Here is an 18,854-nt window from a genome sequence, read left to right as displayed (position 1 = left end):
ACTGAAATACCATTTTTCACAAACAATAAAGCCCTTCTTTAAAAGATATACAGAAAAACCCCGAGGGCTCTCACACAGAAAGAGATACAGGAAATGGGCTATTCAAGGATTAAGCTTATTTGGAAAAACGGCATTAGAAAAAGAAAACAACATAACTATTTACTCTAGTTAGTCTGGAGAACCACTTGTGTCATAAGTTACAAAACAGGGAGCTCAACATTACATTTACATATGAATTTTGTACGTTTGGTAATTTTCTTCTCTTTAAAATGCTTGTTTAAAATTATCTACGTACCACTGACAAAATACTACATACTACAGAATGACTGCTTCTTTTCAGCAGAATGACAGAGGATTACTTTTTTGGCACAAACCAGAAACAAACTCCAAGTCAAGAGCCAAAACCCCCCAAACCTCACTCTAGAAACAGGCTCTCTAGCAGCTCTCAAAGCACTCTGTTAGAAGATGATACTATCTGCAAACAAGTATATCAACATATGCCAGTAATATCAGGATTTCAGAATTCCTGCCAATATAAACACACAGTTGTATCCCTCTAAATGCAGTCAGGGGGAAGAAGCAACAAAGCGTGGTTATTAAATATTTACTAACTGACAAAAATAAGACAAACTGTGTCCCAACGCATTTTGAAAAACCTGAAACAAACATCTCGCCTATGGACTTGCGATCTCAAAGTTTGCAATTTCATCTCCCTGATGCCTGGGGTTGCCTCAATGTCTTTTTTGTTTCTTGCAGTCAAGCAGAAACTCACTGCTAGCTCTCTAAAGAAAGACCCAGATATCATTAGTATCAGTGGAGTGTTAAACACAGCAAAACTGCAACCTTCAAACACCACCATAACAAGCTATATTAAAACAAGAAATTGAAAAGTAAGACTTTTGGAGATATACTCAAACAATTATAAAAATCATGCTGTGAGGTTTGCAGAAAGGTGATTCTAAGTTTGCATAACAGATGAGCCTTTGATAAAAACAAATTTTTATCTTGGCAACTCTAATTTCTTACCTGTTCCAATTTGAAAATATGCTGATTGAAATAATACTGAAGCTGCTCATTTGCATAATTTATGCAGAACTGTTCAAAACTGTTGGTTTCAAAGTCTTCAAATCCAAAAATATCAAGTACACCAATGGACAAACACTAAAGGAAGAAGATGAGGAAACCCAATTATGCAATCTATCATACAGTGACCTAACCCGCAACAGCTAACCATTACAAAAAACACTGCAGTATATGCTAATAGATTTCAAATATTTAACAGTTACATCAAATGTGAAAAACAGGGGTGATTTAGGATTAGCAAGAAATTTATTACGGACTTCAGAAGGATCAAAATTTATGCCAGATGTCTGAACATGTCATCTGTAGCTCTCTTTGATAGCTCTAAATATGCAACTGTCTACAAAGACTTGTTTTAGTGAGGAACTTACTGTAACAGATTCCTCCATGTCCTTCTTATTAAGAAGCGCATGATTAATTCGCAGAACAATCCAATCAAACAGAGCACTGTACAAGGACTTCGCCATTGAATCACGAGCTGTTATTGCCTGCAGATGAAACAAAGTTCATAACTTACTTTAAAAAAAGCATTTCTATTTCAGACTAGTGTCACTCAAAGGTTATGATCCTTTCAGAGATAAGATAAAATTTGTCTTTAATACTAACTTCTAACATTCCAAACAGCAACATCCCTCACTAAACGTGAAAGTATACCATATTAGCTTTTTTGTAGCCAACAATAGAAGTTTGACATTATTTATTCCAGTATACTTCATTAGTTAAAACCCTATTTCTATGCTACTGAAATTTGACATTTCAAAGCTAAGGCAAAATTTTATATAGGACTTTATTCCAGGTTTGTGGGGGGTTTTTTATTAGTTTTTTTTTTCCTCCAAGTCCCAGAACAATCAGCAGGATAACATTAAAATAATTCTACTAGTGTTCTTTCACACTCACCTCATTGAGACTATATGGCAAAATAAGCTTATCATTAGCCGTCACAGTTTTTCTTTTTGTCAGCACTTCCACTAAAATTTCTCGTTTGACCTTCAAAACAAGAACAAGAGTTAATGCCACCCAATAACTACCCAGTGAGTAATCCGATGGCAACAGTGGACATTACCATTTCCTCAGAAAAGGCCGAGCACTTTGACAACGGCTTCAGTTGTCGCTCAGCTATATCTTTACAAGTTCTTCAGCTTCTCTAAATTATTCTCAGCTGACATTCATTCAGTTCCTCCCTATGGTGGCAAAGCACCCATCTCCAGTAAACTTATTGCTACTCAGTGCTGTGATTAGCGAATAACCAAATTCTACTTACATACTATGGGCTATATTCCCTCTCTTTTCCATCCCTAACCCCAATAATTTCACCAGTCCCACCCATTTCCTCTCCTGTAAGATAAATCTTGTGGGAGTATCATAAACCAGATCTAGACATAGCAAACTTGGGCAACACATTCAAGTAAATTCCTGAGGTAGACTACAACAAGAAGGTGTATCAAACATTAGAGCTAAAGAGAAATACTCTACTTTTAAAAGCTGGGAAAGAATGTCCAACACTTCAGGAGGTCCTACTTCCAACCCTTCATCACGACCCGTAGCTTTCTTCTTGTAAGTAACGTTGCCCAAATAAAGAATAGCTGAAAGCACTGAAAAAATCCTGAGGAAGAAAAATTGATTTTACAAGAATTTTGCTTATGAGTATCATTATAACAGTTGAACAGATCTAATTCTACTTCAGGAAACACAGACACCAGAATTTGTCCACAGACACTCACAAATGTTCAGCTCTCCCTACCTCTACTGGACTAAATGTGACCTTAAGACAGATGCTACAGCATCCATACGGTTTAGTGTACTTCATGATCATTAACTAGCTATCTGTAAGAAAGGCTTAAAGGATTCTACTTACTGTTTCTTTGTTGCTGAAAGAAAGCCAACCATCTCCATGGCTTGTTTTAATCTTTCAAAGTCATGCCGGAGATCCTCCCCATCTTCAATTTTCAAGTTATGCTGTGAAAAGAGCCCCATAATCAAGGTCAAACAAAATCCCCCAAAATATCACAAGAAAACAAGTACAATCTGTTCTGTATTCTCTGATCTCTAACACAATATCAGACATAAAGCACTTATCAATGCATTTGTAAATCTCTGTCACAGATTACCTGATTGAGGTAGAAATAATCTTCAGGTTGTTTGAGGTGAAATTCTTTACGCTCTTCCTCACTGACTCCAAGCAGTAAATAATAAAAGACATGGTAGTTCCTACAAAGTCAAATACATTTCCTTTTCATGAATATATAATGATTTTTCTTTTACTCTGTACACTTTAAATGCTTTTAAGCTCTCATATCGATTATAGACATGATGGGCAGCATGTTAATAATAAAAACAGAATTTATCTGTTCTTAAAGAAACATATACAAGTATATATTTTAACTGTATGCAAGATAAGCGTGCATACCAACTATACAGTAGCTGCATTCAGCTTACAGCTGAAACATGCTAGTAGACACAGTGCTAGTCTCTTACCTTTCATCTTTTTCTCGAGAAACCAGACGAGATTTTTCAAGAAGGTATTTTTCAACAACAGCCCTGAAGTGCCCCAAAAAAGGAGGAAAAAAAAAAAAAAACATGAGGGGAAAAAAAAAGACCTCCCAAAACATCAGACAGCAACTGCCAAGAGAGTTCAAATAATGAAATCTGCACTAGAATACATAAGAGAATGGCTCAGTTATTATCTCCAGGTTAAAACAAAAAATTCAGTATGGTCTATATTGTATTTGGGACAATGAAAAGAAATATCCAGGAAACACCTATCTTGCTTGGTTTTAGTAGACATAACTAGAAAGAGGCAGACGAAGCTGAGAAAGGTGGTGATGCAAAATTATAAGCAGAAACAAGATATGTAAAGTGCTAACAATTTGTTATCTACTCCAGGATTAATAGCTATCTGGCAAGGAATGCAAAGACTACAAGTCCCCCCCAAAAATATACTGAATAACTGGCTGCTCTGAACCTAACAAATTTGCTAGATTTTATGACAGTACATATAGCAGTCTCAAACAGAGGCCAGCCAGCCAGAAAACTCTTTACATTTTGACAGAGTAGGCACCTAAATAATAACCTAAACTCCTTCACATGGGATATAAACAAAGAAAGAGGCCAAAGTTTGAGCAGCTTTTCTCACACTGAAGACAAAACAAATGAATTCAAATGGTACCAATCTCCTGAGCTAGTGTGACTTCATCTGTAAAGATGCCAATTTTGTTCACAGTGACACTCAAAGCAATTGTGGTGCAGAGTTCCCAGCTGTTTATGTTATTGCTAGATTGTAAATTGCAAACGTGAAGAAGAACCAAAGAAAGGATACAGTGGAACACAAAAACACAGCGATAGCTAGTGATGCTCCACAATGCAGCTGATGGTACAAGGCAGAACGTCATTCCAATATACTGTACAAGGGCATCGAACCTAACGCATGCATACATCTTGACAACATATGCAACATACTGCTGTGTATTTTGCAGTTAGACACTTTAGGAATTTCAGAAGCATTTACAAAGCAGGAGCAAGATGAAATGATTTCACGGCATGATGCTAGTCACGCAACTAGACAAGGATTTACAGACAAACCTCTAATAGCGTAGAAAATTTTTTGTCAAAGTTTTTCACTTAAAGTGAAAGTGTCTACTCCTAACGAAGAGGAAAGCATAATCATTTGGATTAATAAAATTGAGTAACTTCCAATTTCATTGAGGGACTACACTAACATGACATGACATTATAGCATTTTCTAGAGGGTAAAAATTCTAAATGCAATTTTGATAGTCAGTTGTGATCATCTATCATATACTTAAAAAAATAAATGTAGGTATAGAATATACCTACATTTAGATCATTGTCCTTCAGATAGAAACACAGGTGTTGCATCACCTGTTTCACAAAGCTTCACAAAGTTATTGAGCCTTGAAAGCATGTCCACAGTGGCAAGCTATTCTCACACGAGAAGTGACTCCTTAAGGCAGCATTTTATACAGAATATGAGCCTTTACCAATTCCTAAAAGCACACAGCCCAACCCTAGAAAAACCTCACGTCATACTTACCCTCGGACAATACCATTCTCTAAATAGTTGACTTGAATAAATTTTCCGAAACGACTGGAGTTATTGTTATGTGCTGTTTTTGCATTTCCAAATGCCTGTAATAAAACCAAATGAGTTAACTTTCATTTAAACTAAACAAGCCAGTACACAGCTTTTCAAAAATCTTCTGTTCATTGCTCAGCCCCCTTGTAGCTGGCAGCACATGTCCAAAATATCATGGAAACAGCAGCATGAAGATACCAAAGAGGGAGCTTAGGAAGCCTTCACTGTTCCTCACAGAGCTACACACATTTATTATTTGCCCTATGCAATAACATCTGGGAGTCTGAAAAAGGGGAATAACAGACTTAATCAGATATTTCTAAGAGTACTGAAAGGCAAACACAGCTAGAGAGCTCAAGTCAACCTCAATCATTAGCAATTATGAACTTGAAGAGGACATTAAGCAGGAGGAAGATAGGCTTGCAGAAACACATCATACTCATTGACTAGTTAACCGTGCTATGCAACACTGAAGAACACAGTTTCATTAGAATGTGTTAGGAAAAGGGGAAAAAGAGATATGGCACAAATCTCATCCATTTCTAACTCTTAGTGCCTAAGCATCTTTGATACTTTTGCCTCTATCATCATGCCTCAGAAAGTAGCTAGCATAGTCATAATAAAAAATACTCTCCATGAGCCACACTTTAAAAATATATATAAAAATAACTTATTGCATCTAAAAGTCTCTGATAATTAGTTACTGGGAATACCCGTAACTTTATCAACTCTTAACTATGGTTCCTTAGTTTAAGGGAAATCTCTCATTCTGTTAACATGCGGAAGGTGATCAGTATATGGAGAAGAAACCCAGTGTGGAATGCAACTGTTTAGAAAAATAACCACTCACCAGCAATTCCTGCCACAGATATTTCCTCTTAGAACTCCAAGCAATTAAGGCCTCCCAAAGGAAACCCATCTCGCCTAACATAGAACAAATTCATGGAAAGATTTCACAAAAAAATGCCACCCTCTTCCTACACACATGCAAACACACGATGGACATACTCATACTGTATGCAACAGATCTAAACTGTTTCTAAATTAAACTGCCCAATTATGGTGCATCTCCTAGGCAAGTACTGCTTTCATGCCAGTCATACTGCTTCATCTTCAACACTGAAGAAACCCTTCCCCCTCACCTTTTAAAATTCTGTTGCAAGGTTGCAGCTGCACTGCAGTATCATACCTGAATCACTATTTCCAAAACCGTTTCTCAAACATCTTATAAGTGATTTCTATTGCCATCTGCCTAGTGTTCAGAAAATCCAAGAAATCTGTGAGATGAAAACCTTCTTCTAAACTGGGAGAATTCCCATAATTCTCTAGATAACTGTTATTCCTGATCCTTTTTCCTTAAATGCAAGCCAAAGAAACTCTTCCTGTGCAGGGGAAAATGGATCCTTATGAAACTTTAGGAAATTCAGCAGGTTTCCAAAGAGACAGGATTTCTGTCCAGCAGCGCTTATAGATGACTGAGGCTGAGCTCAGCCTTCTAATTTCTAGGGATCATCCTACACGTTTTATAACGCAAACAGCATCCCCACTCAGATTTTTCAGAGAAGGCATGATGACCAGAGTCATCAACTTCTTTTTGCAGCTACTGTCCAACACAGTTACTATCTTTTTGTAGCTACTATCTCACAGAAAACAGATTTTTTTCTGTTTTTTTTTTCAGAGCCCATTTTGCATATGCAGCATATTAATGTTTTTATAAAATCTTGATCAAAACCTTTTAGTTAACAAATGATAGCAAACCAAAAGTGTAAGTCCTGTAACATCAGGACAACAAACGATCCGCTTTTCAAGTCAGAAGCCTACTCCCCTGCCACCAGCTCAACTGTGGCTCTCCGAAGAAAACCACTCAGCTTTTCATTCAGTGTTTCAAGAAATCTGTGAGAGTAAAGCTTTGCCCAGCTGCAGAGTAGCGGACTTGCACGTTTATTCTGTAAGAACTTCTTGTTAAAAAGTTTTCTAACCCAAGACCATCAGTCTACTAGTTAAAGAAACCAAGACACAGTATAGCTACATTTGCCAAATTATTTTTAAAAAGTGAGTACTTTGGCATCATAGAGTTAAGAAATCCCATAACCCTAGCTTCCTGAAAAACTTTTCTTAGTGATTACTCATGTAAGCAACGAATACAGTTTAAAACTACTAATGGCTCATATGATCTCATGTGTCTGGTATTTAGTCAAAGCATACAGCAAATTCTTAAAAGCTGATCTAATATTACCAGTTTTGGGGAAGTTTTCATGTATTTAATCATTTTCTCATTAAGGCCATTAATATCTACAACTTTTTAAAGAACATTCCAAGTCACTTAACATTTTGGGGCTTTTTTGGTAATATTTAACTTTAGACTCAAATTCCAACTGCTGCTACCATAGCCTTCAGTATACTTTGAAGTAAGTATAAAAGAATGACATTACTGCATAAAGTCATAAAAGTGCAAAAAAATTGAAACGAGAAATACTTTAATATTTAGTAGTTATATGTCTTTAATTTATAACCTATTACACCCTTATCCTAGTGAAAACAGATTACAGACAAGAATTAAGTTTCTATATTATCAAGTCATTGCTCTGGGTAGAAAGCACCTTTCATGGATAATTCTATCCAGGGGAGACTAACAGTAGTTTATTCAAAGGGATTAAATACAGAGTTCAAATTCCACTGAAAGATTACCTTCTTTCACCTTCACATAAAGCCTTCTATGTCTTTTCCAAATAAATTCAGAAGATGAGGGGACATGATAAAACTTCAGCTGAAGAGAAATCCTTTATATAGCAAAACCCACTTACTATTTTCCCTTGCGACTCCCTGAGGAGGAAGGAAGAAAAATGAAAAACTAAAACTAAACCACTCCAAGGCAGAATACTAGCCATCTACAGAGAGGGTGAGTCAAAAAGAGCAAACCAAGGCCAGCAGGACTCTGAGCTGGGATAGACTGTTCTGGCAGTCAGGAAGTCACCTAACCTATCTTTTACCTTGAAATACAAGGGGCATACTGGGGTTTGCTATTCAAAACTCCCTCAATAGCGGTGACACCTTTAACAGTATTCAGAAAAAAAACACACTCATTCAGGCAACAGGCAAATTCTCATTTTACCAATTTATTTGCTGTAAAAAGAAACCCAGAACTACGCACATGCTCCTACGAGCTACCTCAGGAACACAACTAAAAAACCTAATTTAACTCTTTCATGAGAATTGCCAAAAATCTGAAAAAGCTATCAGGAGTTTCTATGTAGACCACTCTAATCCATGTCAGAAACACAACAGAACAGACCATTCTTTTAATGTACAAAATGACACGGAAGAATCAAATTACACTGTGGAAGAGGAAATGACTGCTTCAGAGTATCACCTCCAGGGACATCTGGAGTGGTCTTCACAAACACGCTCCAAAAGATGGACTCATCTACTCAGAAGTTGCAGTGTTTCAGGGTAATTTTGCAACCCTCTGCAGGCTGCGTGAACTCCTGGGGAAGTCTAAGCAACCCACATGATGAAAGTGTATAAAGGACAAGGTAATTTTCCCAAGAGATGTGAGCAGCAGGGAAAAGTATGCAACACCACATTTCTACAAAAAGCAAGTAACAACTAAATGAATGGAAAAAGGAAGTTCCATTCCTTTTCTGATTATGATTCTTAAAACAAACACACGCAGATAATAGCCTCAAAACAACTACCTTACCTTAAATAGAACAGACTACACCCACTAAATATATGTGCAGACTTTTATGGCAAATACAAACAAAAACCAGAGTCGAAGCACCACTTAGTTTAAGTCCATCTCAAACCAAAACCACAAGCACAATTGGACTGTATTAAAGAAAACAGAGCTGACAGCCAATTGATTTACTGTTTTCCATAGAATGGTAAAATATAAAAGTTTACTTTCTACAATGAAATTTAGCAAGCTTTTAAACATGCTGGCTGAGTTCCAGTAAATCTCATTACCCCCTCAACTGTGCTGTCAAGTTTAATTAATTCATATTTACAACTGCCTTCTCTAAATCACTTAATGAATATTCACTGTTGGACTTTCCATTTCATGGGCCTTAATTCTTTTCAAAGAATGGTTCAGTACCATTAATAAACCGCCAAGAACATGGGTGGTGCTTTTCAAATGAACATGAGAAAGTTATGACAACTCCAATAGGTCTGTCCATCCTGCCTCTTTCCTTATCTTCTATCTGGGTTGAGCTTGTGTTGATTTTTAGCTAAATTATCCAAAAATAAAGCATTTACAAAAATTTTATTGCTTCCCATTCATACAAGTTAGATAGTCAGAAACAGCTATTATAGTAAGTAAATTTATCAACATTTTAGAAAGTTTGCTTATCTTTATGTTAATGTTAGGTCTCCAAAATAAATTAAATCTTAGATTGTGCACTGCACATTTTATATCTGAAACATATGGTGTAAGACATTTCCTTGATGAAAGGAAAATACAAATTTCTTGGAAACTTCCTAAGTGTGTATGGAAAGGTTTAATTAACTTGTTTGAAACTCTATAAAATAAACAATGGTTTGATTCACTATTCCCAATCTGTCCCATATAATAGCTCCCAAATGTGCATTCCTTCTTAGGACTTCAACCGTAAGTAAACTGAACTTAATAGTCAACACTGGAAGGCAAAACTACAACTCAGGGAATTATACTTTAAACACTAAATTTAGAAGAGGATGAAAAAGTCAGGAGTATCTTAAAACAGAACCTATCTTTATTTTCCTGGCAGTTTTTAGCACCTGGCTCGGGGCACTTCACTAGAGACAACCCATGATATCCTGGAGAAACAATAAAAAGTCTGAGAGCAATTCCTGTGCAGCTAAGGCAACTGTATGGCTCCCACCACTCTTTAACAGATCTCCCACAGCGAGCCTTATAAACAGATCAGACTCTGGTGCCAAAGTTGAGCAAGAAGTACATCTGAGCATCAGACTAATCCACGACCAACTTTCCTTTCACTAGCGCATATGGCAACAACTATGCTAGTGCCAGATACAATTTTAAACTACAGTGTCTCAATTTGGTGTATTTAATGTTTCAGATGTCTGAGAAGGTAATATCAAGCAACATGTAAGGCCAAATCTCCTTTCATGGTACAGCTATAGCTCCACTCTTCAAAGTCTAGAAATTGTGAACAAGGAGCTAAAATATTAACAATAGTTTATGTTCAAATTGCTTATAGCTTTGGACAGAGATTAGTTAACAAATGCTGTTTCTGTGTTGGCTAAGTAATGCATTTTCAAGCGTATTAAGTATGTGATGATAAACTTATAAATCCACCTCCATCCACACTACCAGTACTCACCTTTTCTGTGCTAGAAATAATTGAACTTTTATAAAAGGTCAGCCTATAAACAGATCCTTTTTTTTAGGTGTCAGGAAAATAAGAGGTCGCTAAAAAGGGGAAGTGCTGAGCCAGAATGTAACAGCTTTTATATCAGAGGAATCAGACTATCTTTAGTCAAGAGGCCATGTTTTCATTTGTAAAACCACTTCATGAGGACTCAAAACTTCAAAATTAAACAGAACATTCTCAAATAGTTCAGGCACACTTCAAAATTGTTCATGCAAAAAATCCCCTGAAACTCCCGTTTAAGAAAAATTTCCTTGTTCCACTTAAGTTCCGTTAAGTAAAAACCCAGATGAGTCACCATAGTTAGATCGAAAAGTGACCAACTCTAAAACAAGAGTTTTATTTGCTAGCAGTTCAGCTTCCACAAACAGAGTAAGCTTTCAATACATTATTCCCTGAGATCAAGGTTTAACTTGATTTTTTTAATTGCACTTAATAACTGGAATTGCACAGGAGCATCCAAGCTGGGAAACCTGGAAGCTTTTCTGTCTACTGACTCTGTAGTGAAGCAATTAGGATAGCTTGATTTTACTTCTCTAAGTCTAAACTCACTGTAGCATCATTTTTTTGTTGTGCACTGAAGTTACGGGAATAGAGAAGTATTGATCCTACTCCTACTACCTTAACAGAGTTGTGCCACAATCACAGGTATCCCAGGGGCTTATCTGAGCCCAGACCAACCTTAACTCAGCCTGTCAGTTTCAAAAAGATTTCTTCCTCCTTAATGTCAAGTCAACAAGTAATATTTTTTATACAAAAACATACATTCAATTCTGAAAGTCATTTTAGGATACAGATGTTCTATATTTTGATATTTAGTTGTCATAAAACCCTTCATCTTTTGCAATAATCTGAAGCGCAAGTTTACACTGAATCAATGAGATAGAGCAAGAAGTTTCTCTGAGAATTTCAGGAGTCTCACATTTTCAATAATATGTACTCCAACATCAATATTAGAATTTGTTCGTCAAATTTGCAAGCTAAGCTTTCAATTGCTCAGCATAGTTCTAGCTAGCAAGACTATTTTCACATGAAATGCATTACTAAATTGCTCAATCGAAGTCTGAAAAGCTGCAGCACGTGCCAACCAACCTTACTGTAGAAAACCACACGTGTCTTTTCATGAACATTCTCAGTCCTAAACAACATTTACCTGTAACACCTGCAAAGTTGAACTTTAATTTTTAATGTATACACACAAAAGCAACAAGATCTCAGCTCCCCCCAGTTTGACACTGCTGTATCAGGTCCTGCAGGCCAGGGCCTGAAACAGTTAATTGCATCAAATGCAAAAAGATCAGCTGATCAGACAGTGCTTTCCACAGTGACCCCTTCCTGTTTTGTGTTTAGAACAGCAAACTTGAGCTCCAGCAACCAACAAACCTCAAGCAATTTTACTTCTGCTTTCAAGCAGCAGAAAGAAAGGCAAAAGAGAACTTGCATATATTCCCCATTCTTTAAAGAAAAACTTTCAAATCACGTCTATAAATATAGCACAATTTTAGGTTTACTTTATTGCTTTTTCACATGGTTTAGCTAAAAATTTTTTTTTTAATTAATGAAATTGTTGTTACATTTGAGAATATTTAAAAATTCCAAAGGCAGTGTTCTAACTCCTTGCTGTTGAAGATTTTATTCCTGGGGATCATTACATCCAGCAAAGATTTCAAAGAGTTTTTCCTTTCAGAGAGTAAAAGGGAAAGGCTGCAGTCTACAAGATCTGTTTAAGTTTACCCTGTTGTTACCTTATGCAAGACCAGTTGTACCCCTTTCACTCTAGTGGTTAGTTTTGCTTTCTGTTGGAAACACTGTTCTAATTAAAAGCCCAAACTGACTCACTTTCTCCCCAACTAACAATGTTGTTCTTTTCAAAGCAAAAATTTATACCAAGGAAATAATTCCCTTCAAAAATTAGTTCATAAAAAAAGCTACAGGATATGCTTACACACAATGGCGTAATTACATTAAGCAGTTAGTATTTCAGTGCAACTATTTATTTGTGAAAATGTTTACTTATAATTTCATCTTGATTCAAATGCCATCAGAACTTTAAGAGGGAGAACACAAGTAACCTCTGTCCCAGAATATTAACATCTAGTTGTGGAAAGTTAAGTTAAACATCAATTAAAAACTACAGGAAGTCAACTGCAAGGAAGTATGAATTAAGGAAAATCAATTAGAAGCAGTCCTGCAACAGAGCCAAACAACAATGCAGCCCAGAGATATTTAAAGTCTACACCAAGCAGGCAACTATCTAAACACTCTCAAAATTAGTATTTGACAGCAGTTACTTGAAAATTTCAAGAAGCAGTTTTCATGAAAGGTAATTTTAGCATAAATTTACCTCCAGAACTGGTCCAGCTCCAAGAATAGTTCTCTCCACACCACTTGCGTACCCTTTCTGGCTCAGTGCCGTGAGGCAGTGAATTAAGAAGTTTGTGCTTTGAGTTTTTCCAGACCCACTTTCACCTGATATAACTATGCACTGATTGACGTGTTTTTTAAGCATTGTGTGATAAGCCACATCAGCAATGGCAAAAATATGAGGCTCCAACTTCCCAAGCTGATGATTCTCATACATCTTGACATATTTAGGATTATAAATGGGCAGGAATTTGAAGGGGTTAATTGCAATCAAAATACTTCCTGCATAAGTATAAATTTTGTGTTTTAGAAAGCGGCATTTGAGATTTTCTAGGAGTGTTGTCTCTGTTAAGTTGGGGAGATTGCACAAATCATCAAAGTCCTCCTGATGCCAGGGAAGAAAACCCCTTTCAACCAACCGCCGAGCATCCGTCTCCTTGGATAGCAGTTGCATCTGCACGTATTTGATAGTCCCATCAGTGTTCCTTTCTTGCAAAAGAAAGTAGTACCCATCCTTCTGAGGATGCTCATCCTGAGCACGACGAGGCCAAAGTAAAACCCTATGAACAGGAGAATCGTTTATATCAAGTACCCATTCTTCACCACCTGCTTCTTTCACCTCCACGAGCACATAATGTTTTGAGACATCCAGGTTTAAGATATTAATCACGTCCTTGATGACATCTGAAGATGTGCTGTCCTTGGTTGCTGTCACTTTGCAGCAGGGAGCACTTTCTGTTGAGAGCTGGGGGTAAATATGAAGATTATAGGCTGCCTTTGCCTGGCAAACTGCACTGTCAGCATCTTTTAAACTCATTCTGCTCCCAAATGGGCTTCAGTCTTCCACTCCTGCTTAATATGCAGTGCCCATTGTCTAAAAAATAAAATAAATAAATGAGAAGAAAAAGAAGTCGAGCATTAAAAATAACAGTGCACAAGAGGTATTAGGGCAAGGTATTGTTTTCTGGAAGATGAGGATAAAATTGTTACACAGGCAAATTATTAACAAAAAGAACTAATGTGCAGAAGTAGCACATTAGTTTTATTTCTGCACATTAGTGAAGCTGTTTCAAACAGTCTATTTAACCTGTCCCATTGAGCAAACGGCTGTTACAACATCTATTTTCTTTCCACTTTGCTTCTATTCCCATGCCATCCCCTCCTCCCTCTTACAGCAGCACAAGCATTCACAAAGGCACGAAGCAAACAACTAGAATAAAGATCCAGATTAAAAACCTCCCTGTTTCCCTAGGTCAGTCTTAACCCAGGCAAGTTCCCTGACCTGGTTCACTGTATAGCTGTACAAACATTTATTCCCCCTCCCACACAAATCCTCCCTGGAAGCCGCACGAGCAACTTGAGATTGAAGTACTGTTTGATTACTTCTTAAACCAACCGTGCCAGCTTAGAGCAGCCATGAAGTATGGCAGGAGAAGCAATGCATGGATGCAAGGAAGAAGAAGGTTCTAACACCATGATCCACACATTCTTGCACTGTTCCCAACAGCCCTCTTTTCACAAAATGTGCAAGACAGGTACGGTATTTACCCCACTCAACTTTAAGGGAACAGTGCCTCTAACCGACTCATGCAAATATTCCCGTCATCTCCTTCTAAGCCCACACACTAGCGATTTCTTAAATATGCATAATTTACCCAGAAAAGAGAATGCTAATTTCACTCGAGTCAACCACATCCTTGCTACAGAGAGTTCAAACTTGCTTTTTTATCGTCTGTTTTAGGCAACAAAGTAAAATTAGTCTTATTGCAACTACATTTCAGCTCAGCTTCTTCGACACTATCATGCAGAATTTTCATCCCAAATAACCCACTTCATTAACTCTTTCCTCACTGGGTTTCAAGAACCTTGTGTGTGAAACTTCAAATATCAATCATTCATTCCTACTTCTTTTGCTTCCTTTCATCCCTTTTGGAGGCCTGTAATCGAAGTCCCACGACATCAACCTTACAGAAGTCAACCTCCTCCTTGCAGCCAACTCTAAAAGTCTCTAGACTTAGTAACATTCTGTGCATTTGCTGTATGGTTATTTTCCTCTCAGCTGCAATCCAGTACACCCAGGTCACCAGGGGTAGATTTGATTACACTGCATTAGTTCAGCAATTTATTAGCTTATCAATATACAGTAAGAGGAGAAGGATAATGAGGTATGCCCTTTGTTTTAACAGTCTGTAAAACTTTATACCCAAAATGCCATTTCAATTTTTGTCTCAAGAACAAAGTGTTTTTATTATACGCTCACATGATAAATAATAATAATAAAGAAAGAAAGAAAGAAAGAAAGAAAAGCCAGTGAAGTTGCTTGCTTGTCACTAAACAGCTGCACAGGAACTTACATAAGGCCACAAAGAGCAATCATTTCAAATTAAAATCAGCAGAGAGTTGGAAGCATTTAACTGCCACTTCCACTGCAAGCAATGAATCACTTCAGAGAAACATATGACATAGTCCTGCCTCATGAACTGCCTCAGAGTGGAGAAATCTGCTTTAAGGGAACTCTGAATAGTAAGCTTTCAGAAGTCATTGTTATGCAAGCGGGATCATTTTTAGTGGCTACTCATCAAAAGGAAGGCTAAGCAAACCACAGACAGCAAGACAAACCACAGCAAATATCTCTGGTCAGACTGTATGGTCCCTCAGAAAATTGTTTCTTGCTCTGTAAAATTTCGTTCATCATTCATTAAAGAGGGCTTATTGCAAGATCTTGGCAATACAGAAGGATGGACCAGAGTGCTCAAAGGCCTCCATTTCCTATACTTATCACTGATCAGTAGTAAAGAAGTCTGAAGTGTCTTTGAAGGAATTATGCAAATGTAAAGCATTCTTGACCTACAGAAGCTCAAACACCTTAACATATAGTAGAATCAGCGATAGACTGCTGCTTATGGGGAAGATGAATCTGGAGAACAGACAGAAAAAGAACAGTGACCAATTTCTTTTCACATCAGTCAACCAAGGGAAACAGGCTAGCTCAGACTTCCTTTTTTTCCCCTCAGCAATTAGTTTCAGTCAGATAGCCATTACAGTCTGGCATGATAGAGGAAGTCCCCTCCTAAGGTACTCTGGCCAAAACAGCACCCTAAGAAATGTGCCACCAACTTGCTGTCCACAAAGAGCTGCAGCTACACTTCTCACCAAGGTGCTGACCTCTGACTTCACTGACAGAGGTTTCCTAACCTCATCTCATGTCAGTTACCAAGATACATCTGGTACATTGCTCAAGACTCCCCAAAACACTTCCCAAAGAGGAAACCGGGACACAGCCTCTTCTCTACCATGTAAAATTCGGGCCAGGCCAATTACAGCAAGCAAAAATGCAATGGTAGTCTCCGTTCGGATGTGCATAACTGAGAAACTAGAAAGAGAAAGACCTCTCATCCTGAAGATGACAGTTTTCCGACAAAGCAACATGCAGACATCAACCTTAATTTGTTCATGCTGCACACGTATTTCTATATTATGCAGTTATCAGACACAACCTGATGGAAGTGCAGGTAGACAGCTTGAACTGTAAGGCAGACAGCAGACAGTTCTGCTTCCCCAACCATTGCCCTATAGGAATGATTTGGGAGATAATCTACAGCATAAAGAACTTGCTGAAACACGATTTCAATACACAGTCACATGGCGAATGAACAGAAAGACAGTCAACATAACACTGCCTCATTTTAACCAGATATGAAGTCCAGATGCAGTTTTCTTTCTTTCAAGAACACTGAGCTTTAAGAGTGTTCTTTCACTCAACAACTTCAATCAGATATGGTACTGGCAGGTTTGAAAACCATAGTGGGTAATCATTTAAACATGAGATTCTCATGTAACATAACAAGCATAGCAGTGAATGTAATTCCCAGATACATGTTAAATGAATATTTAGCTAGGCAGCCATATTACCTTTGTGCTCAGAAGGCGCATGACCAATACCGCATCTAGAATATATCCAAAATTCAAGTAACTGAGATAAGAACATAAAAAAATCTGTTGGAAGATATCCCTTACAGCAAAATGCTCTAGAAGCTTTGTCTATGAGAAACACACAGGGTAGACTGATATCAGTTCAAGTCCTTGCATGAAGAACTAGAATTTGATAACCCTCATCAGTCTGAAGGACAAAACTATAACAAGAGTCAGTGGCTGGAATTCAAAGCTAGATAAATTCAGCCTAGTGTTAAGACAAACATCACCACAAGATTACCCTCCATTGCAAAATTTAACTGACACTAATGAAGAGGCCTGATTGCTAAAGTTCTTTTCAGAAAATCAGTCATTCCCCACTTACAGATGTGCTTCTGAGTGAGAAAAGTTAATTAGGTATCACCCTCTCATTTATGTTAAGAGCAGGGTGAACAGATGTTGACAATGATTCCTTCTAATTTTATGCTCTATAGTTACTTAGAAAGTTTTTAAGTAATTGAAATATTTACTGTTTCAATGTAAATTGGTTCATCAGTGAAGCAGAAGCCTGAATTCAGGTGCAGAGAATACTGGAAGAAAAAGAAGAAATACAAGAGTACAAGGTAATAATGAAACCATATTGGTCAGCATGCAAAGCAGCATACTCAGGAAAAGAGCAACCCAATCACTACTGAGTTCTTTTTGTAAGAGCTGGAAATTTCTACAAAGTTACCTCAAATTTCTTTCAATGCTCTTTCCCATAAGGAGCTCCTTTCCAATGCACTGGGCAAAATAAAGCTGTGCATTAGAGAATTTAATAAGTGGGAGAGAAGCTGGCACTAAGCGTGCATCAACTAATTTTAGACTTCACATTCAGACTCCTTCCTGTTTTCCTTAAAATGAGTTTTACTTTTCACAAGCCTTTAGTAGCACAAGTATATGTCTTCATAGTACTTAAAAATTGACTGTGTACAGTCATCGGCATCTGCAAAACACAACAAAGTATTATTTCTCACCATACTCCTATTTTACAGATGCAAACACAGGGGAAGAATTAGGCAAGGTGGGCAAGACAAAAATCAGGCAAAATTAGAAAAGAAAAGCTTTTGATTCTAATCTTTTGTTCAACCCATTAGACTGTAGTACTACTGTGGGCATGAGTGGGGCAACAGTGCGTGGGATTAGCACGTTAAAGGATATAGTGATGTATGATTTGTGCCCTAATGACAGTGGGTTTGTTGTCCCAATGTAACATATGCAACTTAAAAGTACCTATTTTCAAGTGAGATTGAAGAAAAATGGGAAACCTGGGAGTAGGGCAAGACAAATTTAAACAGAAGGTACCGGTTATAGGTCCCCTGTATCCAACTATCCTAGAACGATGATTCCAACACATCTAGAAAAATGGAAGCAAGTCTAACCAATCTAAAAAACTCTTCCCAGGATTTTGTTCCTCTCCCTCCCCTCCACCCCTACCTTTCCAAATTCTACAAAGTAACTGTATCTTTGTCAACAACACTAATATAACTAGCCTGTAAGACAACAGTTTAAAGCAATATTAGTTTTTATATAAACTATAAGCAAGCCAAAATGTACTAAAACCCCGCTAGCTTTATGCAACAATAATTAAGTCAACATGGGGCTGTACTGTTTGGTCCGTCACTGGAGAACTGATTACACTTGCCACTGAAATCACTCAGAAGGGCAGCATCTCAGGTAACTACTTCAATGCTTTATGAAAGAAATGTAGTAGGCTACATATTTCAGCATTAACTCAAAATGTTATTTTTTGTCCAGACAACATTAATAGAAATACAGAAGCAAAAAAGGCAAATTCTATATGGTAATTTTGATGGTATTTTCTAACCATCTTCGAGTCTCTACTAAACAAATCAATTTTCATAACATGCATTAAAGCCAACATTTTATAATGTAGTAAAATTCTAGAAAAGGACTTTGCCCCCATTAGCGCAGGGTATCTGTTTAGTTTAAATAAGGCCATAATTTGAGACCACATGTTTAGTCAATGAATC

The 18,854-nt window shown here is 37.3% G+C and overlaps 1 protein-coding gene across 8 annotated transcripts in view; it reads right to left on the bottom strand.

Moving 5' to 3' along the window:
• The window catches only part of MYO9B (myosin IXB), a 45,217-nt gene that overhangs the window by 22,075 nt on the left and 4,288 nt on the right, over nucleotides 1-18,854 (bottom strand). For all 8 annotated transcript variants that reach the window (XR_003253721.1, XR_003253722.1, XR_003253720.1 and 5 more), the window contains exons 2-10: nucleotides 12,890-13,783; nucleotides 5,132-5,226; nucleotides 3,556-3,618; nucleotides 3,189-3,288; nucleotides 2,936-3,036; nucleotides 2,554-2,683; nucleotides 1,978-2,067; nucleotides 1,452-1,568; nucleotides 1,027-1,161 (exon numbers count right to left, since the gene is read on the bottom strand). Coding sequence is in view for 5 of the 8 variants with exons in the window: in XM_026067127.1 (XP_025922912.1) it covers nucleotides 1,027-1,161; nucleotides 1,452-1,568; nucleotides 1,978-2,067; nucleotides 2,554-2,683; nucleotides 2,936-3,036; nucleotides 3,189-3,288; nucleotides 3,556-3,618; nucleotides 5,132-5,226; nucleotides 12,890-13,726 (1,668 nt within the window). In the remaining 3 variants the exon portion in view is untranslated. The remainder of the gene's footprint in view (nucleotides 1-1,026; nucleotides 1,162-1,451; nucleotides 1,569-1,977; nucleotides 2,068-2,553; nucleotides 2,684-2,935; nucleotides 3,037-3,188; nucleotides 3,289-3,555; nucleotides 3,619-5,131; nucleotides 5,227-12,889; nucleotides 13,784-18,854) is intronic.

The sequence above is a fragment of the Apteryx rowi genome, unplaced genomic scaffold, assembly GCF_003343035.1.
Source record: "Apteryx rowi isolate R43461 unplaced genomic scaffold, aptRow1 scaffold_254, whole genome shotgun sequence".
Taxonomy (NCBI): domain Eukaryota; kingdom Metazoa; phylum Chordata; class Aves; order Apterygiformes; family Apterygidae; genus Apteryx; species Apteryx rowi.
The sequence above is the reverse complement of the archived record's forward strand: the minus strand, read 5'-3'. Positions and strand labels throughout refer to the sequence as shown.